General features: G+C 37.6%; 1 protein-coding gene across 7 annotated transcripts in view; it reads right to left on the minus strand.

Moving 5' to 3' along the window:
• Positions 1 to 18,093, minus strand: part of ARHGEF28 (Rho guanine nucleotide exchange factor 28) — a 314,548-nt gene that overhangs the window by 6,487 nt on the left and 289,968 nt on the right. For 5 of the 7 annotated variants that reach the window (XM_016953152.4, XM_001151239.8, XM_054684292.2 and 2 more), the window contains one exon: positions 12,009 to 12,086. The exons of the other annotated variants lie outside the window; for them this stretch is intronic. In XM_016953152.4, coding sequence (XP_016808641.3) covers positions 12,009 to 12,086 — 78 coding nt within the window. The remainder of the gene's footprint in view (positions 1 to 12,008; positions 12,087 to 18,093) is intronic. 7 annotated transcript variants of the gene reach the window in all.

Genomic DNA, 18,093 nt, shown 5'->3' on the forward strand with positions numbered 1-18,093 from the left:
CAGAGCAAATAAAAATTGGTCTGTGTCCCTAATTTTGCACAACTCAATTTTTTTCCATAGTGAGCCATAGATAGGATGTGAGCCCCTGGCATGACAACCAGTCTGGAGTTTATATCTGAAGCAAACACTCTAAATTAGTATTATAATTCCCTTTTCTATTCTTCATATACCAATACTGCACCTGAAATAAAACAACTGAAGTGTGCTGTGGGGTGGGCGTGTGTTTGTGTATGTATGTGGCATGTATAACACATGTATAAATTTGTGAAGTAAGAGCAAATTGTGTTACAATTTTTTAAGTTGTGATTGTGGGAGTTGAACTTTAATCAGTACTTAACATATTTGGAATAGTCAATATGGGCTATATAAGCAATGCTGAGAAGAAACAGAAATGAAAACAATCCATACAATGAAGATGAGATTATATTAACAGGAGATATGATACAGTACATCAGTCCTCTCTGCTGTCTGAACTTTGATTCACTCTCATGCTCTTCCTTCCCTCAGGAAGAAGGCTACTGTTAGGGAGCCATGGCCTTCACATTACAAGCCCCGTGAGAGTATGGGGCAAACAATTCTACTTTTCCCTCTTCCTTGAGATGCATTTCAAAGTATGTTTCTCTAAACAGGATGCCAATAGATATTGACGATAAAAGAATGCAGTGGTCAAATAAACTGATGAAATTCCGGGTAAATCAAGTTTGTTAATCAACAGATCCCTCAGAACTTTAATAGGCTCATGTGTATTATAAATCTCTCAGAGCAAAAACCAGTATGCAGCATCCCCCAAACTCAGGGAGCCTTTTCTCACAGTGTACCCGACAGCGTTGTGTTCCTTGTAACATAGCTGGAGAATAGTTCATTCAAGAATTAGAAGTCTATTAAAGATTAAGAAAGAGACAATAAATGCTCAAGATGTCAGAACAAATCAGGAGTGAGAAGGTGGAAATAGGTGAGCTTTTCCAAATTCAGAAGCTTCTAAATTCTGCATGTAACATCTATATTACACCCAGGCAATAATTATCAATGGCTATTAAAATCATTAGGAAAAAAGCTGATGTGAAACTTTACAACAGATCAAGCTGACAACATGTGAACCCAAGGATCAATTTTAATAACACAAAAAGAGAAACAGACATTGTGTGCCACGTGATGAGATGCAATTTACACCACCATCTATGTATATTATTTTCATGTCAAAAAATAAAGCCTGCATCTAATCAAATCTGTATTCCCAGTTACCAATTTACAGGAAATATAGGGGCAGAAGAATATTTCAAATGACGCGATGGGAATGCAATCAGGAAAATCCAGAATGTGGGGAATATTTCAGAAAATAATTGAACCTGTCTTTTCCACAGATAAACAACACAGTTCTTATGACTCAAGAGGCATTTAATAAAATAAAAACAAACAAAAAACACAACCCAGACTTTTTAACAATTGTAAAATTTTTTAAAGGCGGCAACAGAACTTTAGATTAAAAGAGACTTAAGAGACATACCAACCAACTGCAATATATGAAATTATTTGGATTCCAATTCAAACAAACTGAGGGGGAAAAAAAACATTTATGAGACAATCCAGAGAAATCCAAATACTGACAGCATGATTTTGAGTAACAACTGTTAATTTTTTTTTAGATGTGATGATCATATTGTGGTTATGTTACAGAAAAAAAAAGAGTTCTTATCTTTTAGACAAAGATATTGAAGTATTTCTGGATGAAATGATAGGATGTCCCGGATTTGCTTTAAGAGAGCCCAATGCAAGAGAAGAGAGAAAAGGCACTGAATTAAGACTGGCTGTGGGCAGACAGGGTTCACTAAACAATTCTCTCTACTTTTGAACAGGTTTGAAAAGTTCTATAACATTTGAAAAGTCTATAGGCTTCCATATATTTGGACTACAATATTATAAAGGGTTCTGTTATTCCAATAGTCTAGCTTCTATATATCTGATATAAATGGAACACTGGGGCAATAAATTAGAAGCCTCTTCTGGATGCCAACTATGTTTAGATCAATTTTAATGCAACTGTATGACAAGTCATTGGCTAGGGCATGTATGGATTTATATCTATTTAGAAAGATACACAAATTGTGTGAACCTACGCTATAAAATGGATAAGGTTCATTTGAGCTTATAGCTACCCATTAAAAAGAAGATAGATTCAGGTATGGGCTTTGCTCTTGCCTAGAAAATCTAATAACATCTCCTATGTAAAACAGAATTCAGGAAATATTTCATTTTATAGCTTCAGTGTATCTGTCCTTTGAAATGAGTTAAGATTTTCTTGGAATTTGGATTTCTATTCTCCAGTCTTTTAAATTTGAGTTCATTTAAAGCTTAAAAAGTAATATGTAAGAAATAGGAAATAAAAGTAGTATAACTAGTCCAAAACTACCAAAGTAAATTTCAGGTCATAATAGTAGTAGGTTTCAACATATATTGTCAAATGAATAAATGAATTAGTGAATACCTAATTTGAAAATTCTAATATAATTAGAGTCATGAGAAATCACTAATTTGGAATTCTTATGTTTAGAAAGGATATTAAAATTAAATTTAGCCTAATCCTTGTCTTCTTAGCAAAAACAAACTGAAAATGTAGTCAAGATAGGATTCCATTGCAGGGCTTCTCCTGGTTGGCCACTAGCATTATTTGACCTTGGGTAATAACTTTACCTGGAACTTCCATTTCCTTATTTGTAAACTTGGGCACTTGAACTAGATAGCAGTCAGCCCTCGACTTTTTCCCACCATGACACTCAGAATGACATTCACTCCCATAGATTTACCCAAATTATAGGCTGTGTCACAGATGAAACAGGCTGTAAATTATTAGCAATTCCTAGGCTAACGCGGTAACTTCAAGCTCTTTACTCCATGAAAAAGTATGTCAGAATGAAGTGAGGGAGAGAACTGTTATTATGAGGAAAACTAGAATTTTCTCTAATTTATAATGATACATATCAAACTTTAGTAGTTTACAAACTTTAGTAGTTTCTCTGTTATTTCCAACATAATACTTGGGCCACTTCTCAATACTGATAAAAATAGATGAAGGTACACATATGCTTGAACTGAAATATTTCAAGTTTCTTAGAACACTAACCTTCTACATTTTAACACCAAAAGCTTCAACATTTACGTTTGTTTTTAAGGTATTTCAAGGTGATCTATAAATGTAAACAGCCAGGCTGTGGAAAACCTTTAAAATTACAAAAACAACATAATGTATGGAGTACTTACTAAATGCCAGGCATTGTTCTACATATTTTGTATACATCTCTTATTTGATTCAATCCCACACCAATCCAAAATGGTAGGTAAACTATGAAATAGGAAAGCAGGAGTCTAAAATAGAGACAAATCTAACTTGGAGAAAACAACACAACTCAGGAACACAGAAAGCTGAAGAAAACTTCCAAAAACCATAGTTACTATCTTCAAAGAACTATTTAAGAGACATTTCAGCCACAAAACAAGATTCCATAAAATAGCAGCTGTAACAGGAAAAATATCTTGAAAATTTTCAGTATGCTAGCTAGTATTTTTTAAACAATAAATGGAATAGTAGGAGTTAAAGAACAACAAAAAAAAATCCCCCAGAAAATAGAACAAAAATGCGAAGAAATGGAAATAGATGGAAAATGAAACAAACAGAAAAATCAGAGGATATAAAAGGTCCAATTTCCAACCAGCAACAGTTACAGTAAGAAAAAACTGAAGAGAAGCAATTATTTTTTTAAAAAATAGAATATCTCCCAGAACTGAGGGAAATATATCTCTAAAGTGAAAGAGCCTAATAAATAACCAGTAAAAATGACTTTAACGAAAGACCTCACTGAAGCATGTGATAAAATTCAGATAAGGGGACAAAAAAGACAATTCTAAAATTATCCAGAAAGTAAGAACAGGTTACAAACAAAGAACCCGGAATCGGAAAGGCATCAGACTTCTCAATAGCAACCCTGGAAAGTGGAGTCAAACCCTTGGCAACAGGCTGGAGGAAAATAGTTTTGTATTCTAGAATTCTAAGCCCAGACAAATTATTTAAAAAACAAGTGTCAGAGTAGCAAAAATAAAATGAGAAGGACATTTCAGCTAATCTGGAAAAAATTTCCTTTAATCAGACTTTTTCTTAGGGAGGGCCTGGAGATATGTCCAACCAAATAAAGGAAAATACTATAAAGGGGAAGCATGAGACTGAGGGCACAGAGGTTTCAACACAGGAGAGAGAAGGGATGGCCCTGGGTGACCACGCAGAGCAGGCCTGGAGAGCAACAAGTCCATATTGGAACAGAAGTACAGAGGACCCTAAAGGCAAAACTTCCAGGAAAGAAAATGAAGCGGATAGATGTTGACTATATTGAGTATGTGTAAAATAACACTGATAAGTTGAGAGAGGCATAGGAGCTTTGAAAGAAAACATAGCAAAGGAGTAAGGGAGAAGGTATGCAAATAAAAAACAAGGCAGATGGTTAGTCTCAGTAGGATGGAACAGCATAGTCAATCACATTTTGAGTAGTTTCTGCACTTGCAGTTGAGTTTTCTCCACGTAGAAAGAGCTTAGTTCTCACGAATGTCCTTTTCCAATCTTAAAGTGTTCACGTGTCATTGTAAACATGATTTCTCTGAAAACCACTGAAAGTACAAAATATATTAAAGCTATTCCAAAAGAATTAACTTGTCTATATAATTAAGAGTGAACACATTTGAAACTCCAAAATCTGCTGTGAGTCAGAAAAAACTTTTATGAACAGGAAATTCACAGAAGGAGGAATCTAAACAGCCAATAAAAATGAAATGATATTAAATCTCATTGGTAATCAGAAAAGTATGAAAGAACAAGTTACCATTTCATGCCCAGCATATGGGCAAATTTTAGAAGCCTAACAATGCTATGAGCTGGGTAAGATCTGGAGGAACTGGAGTTCTCATATCTTGCTGCTGATAGTTATATTGTACAACAACTTTGGAGCAAAATCAGTCATCGCTGGCAACAGTGAAGACATCCTTACCACTTCTAGGTGTTATATTTGAAATAAACTCTCATTCATGTGACTAAGGAGATGTGCATAAAAAGATGTTTACTGATCTTCACTTCTAATAGGAAAAAATTGGTAAGATCCCGTAAATGCTCCTTAGTAATAAATATACTAAAATTTTTTCATTAAAGTGAAATAATATATAGCAGTTTAAAATGAGCAATTTGTGTCGCATGTATGAATATGAAAAAAACCAAGTTGCAGAAAGTACATATATATTTAAATAGCTATATAAGCGTTAAAAACAAAAAATTATGATATTTTGTTTTTAGATATAAATATGTAGCATTATAAAAATGTAGCGGTAACACAGACACATACTGTGGAAATCATATCCACCAATTTTAAGATATTTGCTAACCCTAAGTAGGAAAAACAAAGGAAAAGATATGGGTAAGGGCCTTTAGCAATATCTGTAACATTTTATTTCTCTAAAAGAGCAAAAAGGCAAAGATCTGAAATAAATATGGCAAAATGGAAACATTTGTTAATTGCATGTCTAATACATAATTTCTATACTTTAAAAATATTCACTATTAAAACTTTCATATTAAAAAATGTATTAATCTACTGCACACAATTGTGTGGTTTTATTTGAATCCTGAGTCAAAAATAAACTGTGAAAAGTATACACACACATAACATTTGTGAAACAACTGGCAATCTAAACATATGACTATATGTTGATATTATGGAATTATTAATTTTTTCTTAGGTGTGATAATGATTTTAAAAAGAGAGCCTTATCTTTTAGAGACAAATACTGAAATGCTTATGGATGAATAAATACTTATAGATACTGTTTAAGATCCGCTTCAAAATAATACAGTATGTATTGGGGGTAGGAGTCTAGAAGAAACACAATTAGGCATAAGTTCCCGATTTTCTGAAGTTGAGTGATCAGAACATGAGTGGCTATTATATTATAATTTTGTATATGTTTAAAATTGTCCATAATACAATCAGGTAGACAAGAAATATGTCAAAGTCAATTTGTAAATAATCAAAACAAATTAAGATAGTCAATCTTGGAGTCTCTGTTAAGAAGTAGGAAATTTTCTCAGGAGGCTGAGGCAGGAGAATGGCATGAACCTGGGAGGCGGATCTTGCAGTGAGCTGAGATCACACCGCTACACTCCAGCATGGGTGACAGAGCGAGACTCCGTCTCAAAATAAATAAATAAATAAAAAGAAGTCGGAACTTTTTCTGAGTGCGCTGAATTAAATGACATACAGGTCATCAGCCTCAAGAATAGGGTAGTATTTTCATGACTCTGAATTCCTCTTAAGGCTCTAGAGACCAGGGACTTCTAAGTACCTTGGCAAAAAAGCCAACTTTCTGGGGAACTGCCTGCCTCACAACCCTACCCACACTAAAAGAGTTATGCCTCTCATTTTGCTGAGAGAAGAAAAATCAAATTCATTTCTCTGCCAGCTGAGTGAGGCAGGAAATCAACCTAGGAATTTTAATGCTGCATTTACTTCTTACTGGTTCAGTAGAGGGAAAAACAGCTGTTACAATTCTTAAGCATACAAGATGCAATGTTTTTCTTTGAGCCAGAGAAGAAGGCAAGCAATTAAACCTAACACACCCAAGCTAATTAGTTCTACCTGCTTCTTAATAATTATGTTATTACCAGACTTCTTAAAAATTGGCAACCAATTCTTTTTAATTTTTAATTTTTTTGTTGTTGTTGTTGTTTGAGAAAGAGTAGGACTATGTCACCCAGGCTGGAGTGCAGTGGCGCGATCTCGGCTCACTGCAACCTCCACCTCCCGGGTTCAAGCCATTCTCCTGCCGCAGCCTCCCACGTAGCTGGGATTAAAGGCACCTGCCACCATGACTGGCTAATTTTTGTATTTTTAGTAGAGACGGGGTTTTACCATGTTGGTCAGGCTCTCGAAATCCTGACCTCAAATGAGCTGCTGGCCTCAGCCTCCCGAAGTGTTGGGGGTACTTCTAAGGTCTACAAATGATTGTTTTTTCCTCTTTATCAACTACAAAATTATGAGATGTCAAAGAACTTACAGACCTATTCTGGTTTGAGAAATTGATATTCACAGTACTCAGGAAAACATAAAACTTTTTTCCTTTTAAAAATGAGAAACATTATTTTTTTAATTCTTATTTGTTTGAAATGACATCTGCTAAGAAACCAAACCCTGAAACATCTTTCCGAACCACAGCCACAGCCTTGCGTTTGTCACTCGTAAATGATTATAATCTTAAAAGTACAACCTAACATATAGACTGTATTTCGTTTAGTGCAGATATTAATACCCTCAGGTGTTCTTTTTACATTTAAGTTTGTTATAAGAATAAAGGTCCCTCCTCCATATTTCTAGAAATTAAACTTAAACATTTTTAGGAATTATACAATTATAAAATTAGGCAGTTTGTAAAACAGAAGAAAAATTAGGCCCTTAAAGTACCAAAACAGCAATCAAAAGAGAACATAAAGCCAGGTGTTGTGGCTCGTGCCTATAGTCCCAGCTACTGAGGAGGCTGAGGCAGGGGGATCACTTGAACCCAGGAGTCTCAGGCCAGCCTGGGCAACCTACTAAGACCAAGTCTCATGATAAACTGCTCTATTCCTTTACTCCTTGGAGCCATCTTTCCCTGTGGGAGATGACTTTAAATTGTTTTGTGCATACAAATGATATATAGCAATAATCTAGCTTTTGATATCTGTGCTTCCTGACAACATCTGATCTGTAACTAGCACTGGATCCTAAAGAAAGTTTTTTTTTAAGACAGTCTTGTTTTGTCACAAAAACTGGAGTGCAGTGGTATGACCACAGCTTACTGCAGCCTCCCAGGCTCATGTGATCCTCCTGCCTCAGCACCAAGTAGCTAAGACTATAGGCGCACTCCGCCATGCCTGGCTAATTTTTGATTTTTTTTTTCTTTTTTTTTTAGTGATGGGGGGGGGGGGTCTCACTATGTTGCCCAAGCTGGTCTTGAACTCCTGGGCTCAAGCAATCCTTCCACGTCAGCCTCCCAAAGTGTTGAGGTTATAGGCATGAGCCACTGCACCTGGCCAAGAAAGCGGCTTCCTTTCAATTGTCCACCAGGTGACATGAATTCCCTAGTTTGTACTAAAGCCTCCTCTTAAGAAGGAGCTATGGCATTACCATGTAATTAACTCCTCTTTAACGGAATCGGCCATCAAGAGCAAGGATCATGAAGACTAGCATCAGCTACTTAGTGGCCAGCAGCCTCAGCTCCTATCAGACTGCTGAGGGCCACTACATACATGTCCCTTAAGAAGCCTATTACCTCACAAAGCAGAAAGACACAGACAAGTAGAATAAAAGCAGAATACCCTGCTAAGTGGCTAATGAACATTGTCCACAGGTGGACACCATCTCAAAGACTCTCCAAAGAGAGCAAGCTTCCAGATGTGGTGGCCAAGGAACACTTCAGAGAGGAGAAAGCACATGAACTGCACCTTGAAAGCTGCCCAGGGTGTCCACAGAAAGAGATGGCTGTGGCTGCATGTGGCAGGCCTTCTGGGTGGAGTCTGTGGCCACTGCAAAGGGGAGAGAATGCAACATGTCACAAAGTAGGGAGAGTTGTCAAGTTTGGCTGAAACGTATTTGTGCAGGTGAACCAAAGGGTAGGGGGGATGAAAAAGGAGGTTTGGGAGGGTCTTGAATGGGAGTGTTGGGAGATTTAACTGCAGGAGGTGAGCTCAGCTATACTGGTGATCGGGACCCTTCTATGGCCTGTGTCAACTTGCACACCTGATTTTACCTGCACATGCTGCCACCCTGAAACGAGAGAGGCAAGTCCAAGAGCACAATAAGAAGGAAGCTATGTCTCTCCTGTTTTTGCCTGCCTATAATCAGCCCACATTTAGCCAATAAAATTTCCATCTCCTTGATGGACAGAGCATTCATTTTTTGTCAGTTAGTAGTAGAGATGTCAGAATGAAAACTGATTTGAACTTCTTATTCATTCATTCTTCAATAAACACTGAATGTCTAGCATGTGCCCTGCCCTGGGCTGGACACCAGGAAAATCACGTTGAACAAAACCTGGTCTCAGCACCATGGAGGTTTGTAGTCAGGACAATCACTATTTCACAGTATAAAGCTGTTGCACAGTTTCTTGAAAGTTAAAGACACCTATCCTAGTAGCAATTCTCCTAAGTATTAATCCAAGAGAAATATAAACATAATTCACAAAATCCTGTACAAGAATGTTTATAGCAGCTTTATTCAGACTGGCTAAAAATTAGAAATAAGCCAGATGTCCATCAACAAGGAGGGGATAAGTAAACTTTGGAATATTCATCAATGAAACATAATACAAGGGAACCAACTATGGGCTCATGCAATAATATGGTTGCCTCTCAAAAATAATATGCTGAGTGAAAAAAGCTAGACACCAAAAGGTACAAAGTGTTCCATTCCATTCCATTCTAGAATCAGCGAAATTCACCCATGGTGATGGATTGCAGAGGAGTCGCTGCTTTGAAGGGGAGGGGTTGACTGGAAAGGGGCATATGGGAACTTTCTAGGGTGACAGAGTGCTCTGTGCCTTGATATTCTTCCCACAAAACTGACTGGACAGTAGACAGTATCTGAGCATTTCCCCCTATGTAAATTATGTCTCAATAAATAAACTGCATAAAGCAAACAAGTGAGAAAATATTGTGGAAGCACGTGGCCCTGGAGCCAAGTCCTGAAAGATTAAGTATGGGGTCATCAGGTGGAGAGTAAAAGGTGGAGGACAGAATATTCTCGATAGAGGAAACACATGTACAAAAGGTTGGGGATGTGGGGGTGCATAGCCTTCCACACAATGAACAGAACTTCCCATGACTGGAACACAGGATGAGAAAGGAGAGAACAGCATGAGCCGAGGCTGAGAGATCGAGATGCAAGCATATCGCCTCCTGTGCCTCATAAAGGGTGAGGGACTTCCAGCACATGGAGGGTTTGAATAAGCCCTGGAAAGCTGATGCAGAAAAGCTCTAAGAGGTCTGGATACCAACCCTTATCCACGGGACCAAAAACTGGCCTGGGGGCTAAACAAAGCTCTATCTGAAATTTGTTGTGTTAGATTTGGGTTTCAAAACACAACCCATGTGGCAAATCATGCTAGGATATGTCATTTGAATTTCAACTGTTCCAAAGGGAGGAAAAATGTCTTTGAAGGGTGTGCCGCATGCAGTGAGTTTATTTCAATATCCCCTGACATCAGTGTTTTTTCCAAAGTGTATTTCAAGGAATAAGTAGTCTTGCAAGATGCTGGCCTCCAAAGGAGGATGCTGTGGTTGAAAGGGTTTGGGAAGGGCCACTTCTGCAGATTCACAGTGCACAGGAGCACAGTAGAAGTTTGGGAAAAGTTGTGCCTTCCCAAAAATCAGCATTTCTCAATATTATTTGATTATGGGAAATTCTTCTATAATACCTAATACTAACATCCAAACTGTGGAATAATTTTTGAGGTGTGCTGATTCATGTGATACCCAAATGAGGCATAACAAGTCTCTCTGGTCACCAGAGCAACCACTTTAGAAGCAGCCCAGTGGCTCGAATGCACCAAATGCACTTCCTAATCATGTACTCCTTTCTCACCACAAGATATAATAGTAACAGTGATAACAGTAGTGTTTATTAAGTGCTCACAAAGGTCTAAGACTTGTACACACATTGTTTTATGTAATCATCATACCACCTCCAAAGTAGATACTATCAGAAATCCAACTGTAGAGATGAGGAAACTGAGACACCAAGTAAGTTTAAACACCTGCTTAAAATTTCATAGATAATAAATGACTGAGCTGGAATCTGAACCTAGGCATAATTCCCAAGCCTTCCATCTTAATCACTATGCCAGCCTGTCATCTCCATTGTTCAGTATAAATAAAGTGCACTTGATGTGTTCATCCATTCTTTTCTTCACTCAAGTCCCTCACTTAATAGTGAAGTATCAATAAATGTACATAAGGCTCATTACATTGGAAAAGTGTGTTTTCAGTCAACATTTACTGAAACTTGGCTGCAGGCAATGGGGGTTGGATTCATTATTTTTTCATCTTGAATGGCAGTTCCTCACAGGAACATGTCTGGTCTGATTCATTTCTTGGTCATTCTGGTCAAAAATGATATTGCTAAGCATTTCACTCTATGTAAATTATGTCTCAATAAATAAAATAAATTGGATAATGCATTTTAGAGTCTATTGCTAAGCAACATCACTTTTGACCAGAAGAAACTAGGGTTTGTTTCAACCCTAGTGTTTTTTTCTGGGTTAGTGTTAACTCAGTCATTTAATTATCCCTTCATGCAACATATTTTCTGAAACTTTCGTGAACCATGCATCCTCAAAGTTAGCCAACAGTCTCTCTAAAGAAACTGAAAATAGTCACCACCAGAAGTCCTGTAAGTTTGTTTGAGAAGATCAATGTTTTACCTTTAAGCCCACCTTGTTTTACACAAAGAAGAATTCAATTGTGTGTCTATCCTATGGTAGAGGGGGTGAAGGGACTGGCTATCATAGTAGGCAAGAGATTGAACCTGACAAATATATTCATCTTACCTATATATCTATATCTCTTACCCGACAAATACAAAGAGAAAATATTTTAATTTACTGGCAGCAGCATTTGAAAAAAACCCTCTGTAGTCTTGCCAAGACCAATGATAACTTCTACCAGTAGCACACTTTGATGTAATTTTTCCCAGTACTTTGTCTGCTTCCAGCCGACAGAGTTCAGATTTAGGCTTTTTGCTCCATATTCATGAAGGTAACGGACTCATAGCCAGCTCATCAGAGAAAGGGAGCTCATAAAGACAAATTTAGTATTTGAGTTTTTTTTTACCATGCTTTATCTCAGACTGCTTGTTTAGCATAAACCAAAACATTTTAAAAACCAAATTATGTAGGTAGTTGAGTGGAGTACCCTAAAAGAAGGCTAAGCACCCCCCTTGCAGTATTACCTTTCAAAGTAGATGTGGTTCCAGTCCACAGTCCCGGGGGAGATGTCAATGTACAACTGCACTTTGTCATACTGGAGCCTGAATGCAAAATATGGCCGCATTACCAGATGCTGACTAACAGACCATCACATTTTGGCCAAAATATTCATTGTGTTTTTTCCCTCCAATTTCCATGCCAATGAAAAGTACTTTGCATTTGCAAAACTTGGTATTTTTTAGGGCTTATGCTGAACAGAAGCATCAAGCATCCAAAAATACAGGATGTGCTCTACTTGTGTCTAACATGCCAATCTGGATACATTAACAAGTAATCAAAAATAGTACAACTTTTTGATAGGAATAAATCCATCATGAACTAGAAGTTTAAACTACTCATTGGAAGTAAAACAGCTTTGAAAACCTTTAGTTTCTTTAAAGAGGGTTCAGTTTTAGTCAGATGGAATATATATTAAACTTCCATGTTCTTGTTATAAGAACATTCCAAAAACAGAACCATATGAAAATGAATAAAGACAACACAATATACACACATCCAAGGGTTTAGGCTTATATAATTTTAAGAATGTTTAATAGCTCTATATTTACTATGCTAAAATTAGAAAAAAAAATCCATCATAGTTAAACAGTTAACTGCAAGGGCACATCTGAAATGACAAGCACACAAGCTTAAGATCCTGAACACGCAGATTCCAGAAGCTTTCGGCAAAGCCAAGTATGTGAAGCCTCCTTGACTTCTGATGTCACACTATCCTATCTTCTGCCATCTGCCTCTAGCAAATGTCAGTGTATTCCCAGGATGGAAACATGTCTCCTTTCTGAATCATTTCTACAAAGGCTCCCCAAAATATGGCCTCTTGCAGTTGAAAGTGACTGCCCTAAATTCGGAGGAAAACACAAAGCCATGGGCTTCTCTTGGTAATTCAGAATCAAGAATTCCCCCATCTAAATGATCAGTGACTAAACTGAATGAGGCGAAAACTTATAGAATCCTATGATGACAGCCCAGTAAAGGGCCAAACAGTCTTTGAGAAATGGAAACTTCAAAACTCAGAATCCACAAGAAAGTCTTAAGGCTTCTCAGGACACTTTAGAAAACAGAACATAAAATCACCTTTTCATCTGGGGTTTTGCATGAGGAAGTCTTTGAGCATGCAATTCCTGTTTTTTGTTTCTGGCGGATTTATGAGACTCTTAGAGTGCAATGCCCTTATTGCAGTGTTACAGCATTCATTCTGTATGATTAATTGATTGCAAATCATTGCACAGGGTGCCGAGATCACTGGTAGGAAGCAGGTCATTAAATAAAATTAAAACTCTGCCAATGTTTTGCTTGTAAACGGTTCTTCCAAAGCCTTACAGCACCATTCCTTAAAAACAGCCTCAATTCATCAGAGAAGCAGAGTCTCCCGAATTTCTAGTGGACGATCCAAATATTCTGTATTTCATACAAACATGCACCATGTTATGTTTTAGAAAGAAAAAGCCATAGTGTAATAAAACTTGTACAAAAAGAGTATGGAAAAGAGTCACTGTGAAAATAATTAAATTTGAACAGCCTTACTATGAAATTGTTCAGCAAAAGGCTCAGAAACCTATCCTGCATAACTACACCCTTTGGAAGCCTACATTTTTCCTTAGGTAAATCTTCAATCCAAGCATTAACATTTCAAATTAAACTGAATTAATATCTTATCCAGAAAGAGAATGGATACTGTGGCCCCTTATTCAAGGAAATTCAACAGTGATTTATCATGGCAAATTAACATCTCCACAGATCAAAACTAAGGCCCAGGCTTATTTATCATCTGGTCAAAGGTCTGAGCAGAACAACTCTTCCTCCTTGGCTGTGTCTGAAAAGTGACCCACTAAGAACACAAGTATGTTTCAGTCAGTCTGGGGTAAAGCAAAGAGATCTATTTCTTAAGATTCAACCACACTTCATTTTAAGTTTGGCTATAATAAATATTTGATGTTTCAGGCAACATTTTAAGGCTGATAACTAGAAGGCCATGCCAGGGAAATTGGTTCACATTCTAGGAGCACATTTAACTAAACAAATACTAATTGTTTTTGCCTGGGGAGATGCACTGAACTGTTAAGTAGGATTTAGCAGAAGAAAAAAGAGTTTAAGAAAGTGTTTCATTGATGTTGAACTGGCCACCCATGCTTGATGTCATGGTATTCAAGCTACTTTATGGTTAAAAAAGAAATACCCCAGTGAACAGATAAGCTGACTAATTGTTATTGATATAACAATTAAATGGTAAATGTGTCATCTTCCTACAATGACAGCACTGGATTCATTTCTAAAGCTCAGGGTACCATAAAGCATTTTATGGGAAACACATTTTAACTTTTTAAGTTCTCAACTCCTATGCATGGCCATATGGGGGCTACATGTATACAATATTCTAATGGAAAAATAACTCATGTAAAGAGATGCTCTCCATTAGGGCAAATACCTAATGCATGAGGGGCTTAAAACCTAGATGACGGGTTGATAGGTACAGCAAATTACCATGGCACATGTATACCTATGCAACAAACCTGCATGTTCTGCACACGTATCCAAGAACTTAAAGTAAAATAAAAAAAAGATGATCTCTAGAACTGAACAAAAAGTACCTATGCCAAACTGATACATATAGTACTATACATTGATAAATTTACTCCAATACTAATGAGGCAGAAGAAAAGTTTGTAATTTTTTAAGTCTACTACTAGGAATCCAGTAAGATATTAAAGGCAAACAATCTTACAGTTACCCCAACATTTTAAGAATGCTATCTAACATGCACCATATTACAAAAAGTTTAAAGCAAACACTTGATCCAATTAGCTAGCCGGAGACACTCATCTATCCTGCCAGTGATAACCACCATTACACACCCCATTTCTCTGATACCTCAACTTCTTTCAATGCCTCAGTAAAAGAGTCAACTGTGTGGCTTCAGCTCATGGTTGCTTTCATTTCTGCTAATGACTGTGGACCTGGACTCCTCCATTCATTTCATAAATGTTTATCAAATCTTCATCATATATCAAACACTACTTGCTGCTGGTGATAGAGCAGTTAACAAGAGAGAAATATGTAATGCTCTACCCACATGAAGCTTTCTCTCTAGTGGGACAGACATTACATAAATTATTACCCCATATAATTCAAATTATAAGTGCTAACAAGAGATGCTTTCTGGCGATGCTGAACCATGATTTTTATCAGTTTCTCCAGAACTAACAAGTACAAATTGATTCAGGATAACCAAACTCAAAAAGAGATTAAGGTGATAAACTAGAACAGAATCTATAGACTTAAAATGACAAATAGTTTACACTAGAATATTCCTGTAGGCTGCTTTTGACATTTTCTTTCTAGTAGGAGAGCCCACTCCAGAAACCAAAGTACAATTAGAAGTCTTCCTGGGGGTATATTTACATAATGTAACCAACAAGTGTTGGATGGTCTGTAGATAGGAAGCTTTCCATCCCAAATGGAGGTGATGTTCAGTCATGTTGTCAGAGTATCTGACACTTGGGTGTTTATATCTGGTTCTAAAAATGTGGTTGACTTACGTAACTTGTTCCAGTAGACAGAGGAACAAAAGGAAGAAGCAAAATGCTGTGCTATCAGAGCTTCGTCCCCAAAACAATTCTGGTGATCCACTGACAAACACCTCCTCTGAGATTGATATGGAAAGATAGTTACCCTTTTTATTCTAATGTATTTCCAATCTGAGTAAAAAATTTCCCAATTTACAGCTAATTATTTTATATTTTAAACTATTGGCTTTCTAACAACGTTTAGGAAACACTTTCATTTTGTTGGCAGGCGACCCCTGAATCACAATCGGAATACATTATTTCCAGAATGTAGGAAGGAAGCTGATGCTCACTGGATCCCCGGGACATGCCAGGCATTTTAAAAAATAATTATGTTAACACTTCCTTCCCATTTGTACAGATGGGGAAACTAAGACTTAGGGATCACACGGCAGTAGGAGCCAGAGTCCAGGGTTTGAAGCAAAGTTCTCTTATATCAAGTCCAGTATCCCAGGCCAGCAATCCGGGGACATGCGTCAGGCTGGCTGCTTCAGAATCAACTAAGAAGAATGTTAGATACACAAGTTTGCAGGCTCCAGCCAAGCCCTGATTCAAATCACAATCTCTGAATAGAGGAACCTGTATTCTTTTTTTGTTCGCCACAGCAAACTCTGATGCATAGCCAGCTATGGGAAGCATGATTCTAGCAACAAATTCCTATCCATGTATCTTACTTCTCATTAGCTGCACAGTCAGAGGGTGACCCTCCTCAATACCATCACAGAATTTGGGGAGCTGGAATTGGGGAGAAGGGTTTCTCCAAGTTTTAAGCCACTGGCCTTAAACTCCATCTAGTATATTCGGCTATCTCTTCCTGAATTTATGTTTTCAGAGACTGAACAAAAAGTGAAAGAGAAAAGTTGTCTCTTTACAGAGACAGTAACCATCATTTCACAAAATCATTATAAAGAGCAAATGAGATCATGAATTCAAATCTGCTTTTGAATGTCATGAAATGCCATACAATATTGCACTATTAATTCACCCAAAGGTGAACATTCCAAACAAGGAGGAGTGTAATTGTCACTCCTCAACTTAAGTGGAGGAAAAGAAAGTTTGGAAACCAGCCTCTGGGGTAGGCAAACTACAGCCACCTGTTTTTAGAAAGTTCACTGGAACACAGCTAAACTTATTATTTACATATTGTCTATGGCTGCTTTGCAAGCTACAATGACAGAGTTGACTAGTTGTAACAAAGATCCGATGGCTTGCAGAAACTAAAATATTTACTATAGGACCCTTTAAGGAAAAGCGTGCCACCCTCTAAGACAGATGGTCACATTCTTCTTAGGCAAACATAAATCAATGGTACTCAGCCGAACATTCCACATTTTAAGCAAACCTTAAAAACAAAATCTGCATAGCTGGATGGGGAGAAGACAGTCCCCAGATTCTGATACATGGAGACAGTGATGCTTCCTTTCCTTTGCTGAAGCCAGATTATTACCCCATCAGTCACTGTGACTGAAGGCAGCAAGCCTCATCCTTCAGTTATGTTTGGTATACAAATTTCCCCTCCAAACCCAAGCCTTAGTCTCTTTGAGAGTAAAGCCACATCATACTAGAGAGGTCAAACATGTAGCCCATAGACCATGTGTGTGTGTGTATATGTGTGCATGTATTATTTTTTTCATTTTTAAAGCTCAGGATGGCCAGGGCCAGGCCTAACCTCTGATGCTCTCTGGAGCATTCACACCATGTGGACTCCCACACTTCAGCAGCTTGTCCAAACTAAACTGGAACCCAGGGTAGAGATGAACAGACACCCGCATGGCTGGCTGGCTGCCTCTGAATCCACCCACCTGCTGGTTTTGCTCTCCTGCTGTGTCTTAGGCTCTGTGTGCTGAGGCGGGATGGCCCTGGCCCAGTTGGCTCACATAGCCAACCTGCCCCCAGAGAAATATGCAATCAGGAAGTTGGCAGTAAGCACTCCTGGCTCACCAGGCTCTACAAGCGAATGTCATCTTTCCTTTTCCTTGTATAAAATCTGCAAAAGGCTAAAGTCAATCATCTCCACTTGTCGATGAGAAAGATGAAAATTAAGCCCTTGAGCCCAGTACTTTATATTTTTGTCATGATATAGATTACCAAGAGCAAGCAATATTATAGTTTCCTTTAAAACATAACCTAATGTGATAGTCACGATTCTAGAAGAAAGAGTTGCCAGATGATTTCCTCAGACTCCTATATATATCTCTGGATAATAATTTGATGTTGTAATTAATGTCTTCAACCCTTCAGCTTTGTTTTCATTTAAGCAATCCCAAATAAAGGCACGTAATGTCCCTCCCAATCAGAGCACTCACAATTCCCAAAGCCCCTTAGTTAAGGCCTAGGCTTGGAAATAAAACTATAAGTAGGAAATAAACCTATAGACTCAATATTTTCTGCTCTAGTTTCACTAAATAGGAAATGGATTCAATATTCCTGCCTTAATTTCTATGTGTTGAACTAGGCTTGATAACAGGCTTCAACATCTATCAAT

Source organism: Pan troglodytes, chromosome 4 (genome assembly GCF_028858775.2).
Source record: "Pan troglodytes isolate AG18354 chromosome 4, NHGRI_mPanTro3-v2.0_pri, whole genome shotgun sequence".
NCBI classification, from domain to species: domain Eukaryota; kingdom Metazoa; phylum Chordata; class Mammalia; order Primates; family Hominidae; genus Pan; species Pan troglodytes.